This window comes from Alosa pseudoharengus, unplaced genomic scaffold (genome assembly GCF_046254945.1).
Source record: "Alosa pseudoharengus isolate Yale_2024_CS ecotype anadromous, Long Island Sound unplaced genomic scaffold, YU_APseudo_1.1 YU_APseudo_1.1_scf_15, whole genome shotgun sequence".
Classification (NCBI taxonomy): Eukaryota; Metazoa; Chordata; class Actinopteri; order Clupeiformes; family Clupeidae; genus Alosa; species Alosa pseudoharengus.
The window spans coordinates 28,050,155-28,052,654 of NW_027468620.1; the positions used below are offsets into that span (position 1 = coordinate 28,050,155).

The 2,500-nt window shown below is 42.9% G+C and overlaps 1 protein-coding gene across 5 annotated transcripts in view; it reads right to left on the minus strand.

Annotated features, from left to right (window-relative positions):
• Positions 1-2,500, minus strand: part of rgs7a (regulator of G protein signaling 7a) — a 47,263-nt gene that overhangs the window by 6,125 nt on the left and 38,638 nt on the right. For 4 of the 5 annotated variants that reach the window (XM_076286140.1, XM_076286141.1, XM_076286139.1 and 1 more), the window contains 4 exons: positions 2,077-2,153; positions 1,799-1,880; positions 274-348; positions 1-20 (listed from right to left, as the gene is read on the minus strand). The exon at positions 1-20 is cut by the window's left edge and continues 79 nt beyond it. In XM_076286140.1, coding sequence (XP_076142255.1) covers positions 1-20; positions 274-348; positions 1,799-1,880; positions 2,077-2,153 — 254 coding nt within the window. The remainder of the gene's footprint in view (positions 21-273; positions 349-1,798; positions 1,881-2,076; positions 2,154-2,500) is intronic. The other variant, XM_076286142.1, reaches the window with a different exon arrangement.

A 2,500-nucleotide genomic window follows, 5' to 3' on the forward strand; every position in this document is an offset into this window, starting at 1 on the left:
TTCTGAAGGCCGTATACAGACTGTGGCGGAGAGGCAGCCACAGCATACAGAGAAGCAGACAGAGACACAAACATCAGTGAGAAATAAGACATTTAACATGCATATGAACATAAAGCTACGAACAAATGAGCAGCACCTTTGCTGTGAGAATGAAGACCTAATTATACCTCCTGTGCAGTCTGTCAGTATGTTGACAGTTACATGTGCTATCTCATTACTCTAGGGCTCTATCTGCAGACACGCATGCTGTGAGATTGTGTGCTGCACATGTACCTTTCTTGTTTTGTGGGGGTTCTTCATTCTGGAGGATTTCTTTATGTCCACCTCTGTCGTATTCACACACCCTGGCTGTGAATCAGAGAACAGATCACAGTTTTAAAAAAAACAAAAACATGATATGGCACTACTGTACGTTTTCACTTACTTGATGTTTCAAATTCAAGTCAAGTCAGCCCTCTACAGTGCTGGGATCATAATATGGTAAGCTGATGTAGCAGAGAGGTACTGATCCATTAAACACTTAATGATTGTAAAAATAATTGTCTTTTTTCTTGCAGATGTTTTACTTTTACTAACACCTCAGTCAAGATCCCCTTTCAAACAACTCTTGTTGGCCCCGTTGTTTCCCTGATGGATATGAATGATATTGAATGTAACTGGGAGCCAATCATCATTCTAATCATCTAATCACACCTTCCTCGGCTCTTCCTCTCTACTTCTTAACGATGTCTGCCAGAAACAAGAAATTAGCACTGAAGTATGAAGCTGCAGTCAGGCTGAAAATGAACCAGACATTTTCCTTTTAACACCCTTCAAGCAAAGACTTCCATTTCAACACCCTTCAGGCAAAGACACGTAATGAAACGACTGTGAAACTACATTTACCATGATGCCTCGGTGCCCACGTAAAGGGGTGGTAAGCTAGGAGACCGAGGCAGGATGAGACCAAAGAACCCTTGAGACCGCCTTTGCTGTCTCTTGTGAAACTCTCGCTGATATATTTTATCGACTATGATGCCTCTCTCATCACTGAACTCTAAAGAGCACAATTGCCTGACTGGACTCTGGAGAGTGGCGCTCAGTGGAGGACTTTAACCTTCTGTCAGCACTCTGTTAGCATGCTGCCAGGTCCCAGAAGTATGTGACATGGGGCTAACACTCTATTCACTACTGAGAGCATGCTAATGAGAAAAGGCCAATGAGGACGCTAGCTCATATCCGCTATGTACTGTAAATACGCTTCAGGTTTCTGAGCTTTCTCTAATCACAGCACTTTTTGTTGGCGAGTACCTTATTAACTCCAAACAATGAATTTACAGGGACAGGAAGTCACGCTGTCTAACAGTCTAGCCGAGTTCAAGAAGTGAAAGGTACGTTTCATTTATTTCTTTACTATACTTTTTATTTTAGCAACAAATATTCACACTGTGAAACAGTCTATCTCTGCACTGAAAATACAACAATACATGAAAACCCAACTGACTTTGTGGATGGAGGTGATTTGTACCAATTTCACATTATATCTCCATATATTATGGAGATAAATGCAAAAAAAAACAACAAATAAATTCAGGTCTGAAAATTGGACGGGCTCCCAAATAGTCATATCTCACCTGGCACAGCGGAAGCTATTTATTTTGTATACTGCCAGAACTATGTCAGGTTGCGAACACAGCCTCTATCTCAATAACTCCACAGTATGATAGGGGAAATGGATTTGGGTGACAGACATACTCTCCAAAAACAACAGGAACAAAGAGAAGCAGCACAACAAGCAGGAGCAGCTGGAGAAGCATACCACTGGTCTGTGCACATCCCAGAAGGCTCTTTCTTGACTGTCAAGAATTTTCCTCTCAATTTTGTCTCGCTTTTTATCCACTCTACATGCAGAAGAGGAGAGGGGGAGGAAAAAGATCAGCTGGTGTTATTTTTTTTTACTGACAGACATCCACAGGCATGTGCACACCAGTTAGATATTAATGAAGGTGTTGTAATTAGACAGAGAGAGTGTGTTCGTCTGTGAGGAGAAGCCGAGAGCTTTGGCAGGCCTCATCTCAGCAGGGCCAAAGTACTCACTTTGCTTGTGCTTCGGCTTGCATAAAAATAAACTCCCATTTCCTGGCAAAGGCTCGCTGTAACCTGGCTAAGCTTTCCTGTAAAAAAAAAAGAGAGAGAGATTCACGAGCCAGAGCTTACGACCAGAACTATTTACATCGCAGAGCAATTTCATTAACCTACAGTTTGTGGCCACACTTTTAACTGTATCAGACCCATATTGTAAAGTGAGCCCCCCGCTTATGCAAGCCCCCTCAGTCCTCTGTCCCAACACTGAAGCAGAACCCTCTAGAGCATGTGCGCTAAGCAGAACCCTGTAGAGCATGTGCGGTAAGCAGAACCCTTCTAGAGAATGTGCGCTAAGCAGAACCCTCTAGAGCATGTGCGGTAAGCAGTAGTGCATTTGCACAGCTCTGCTATCGGATATCACAGCTCTGATTATGAG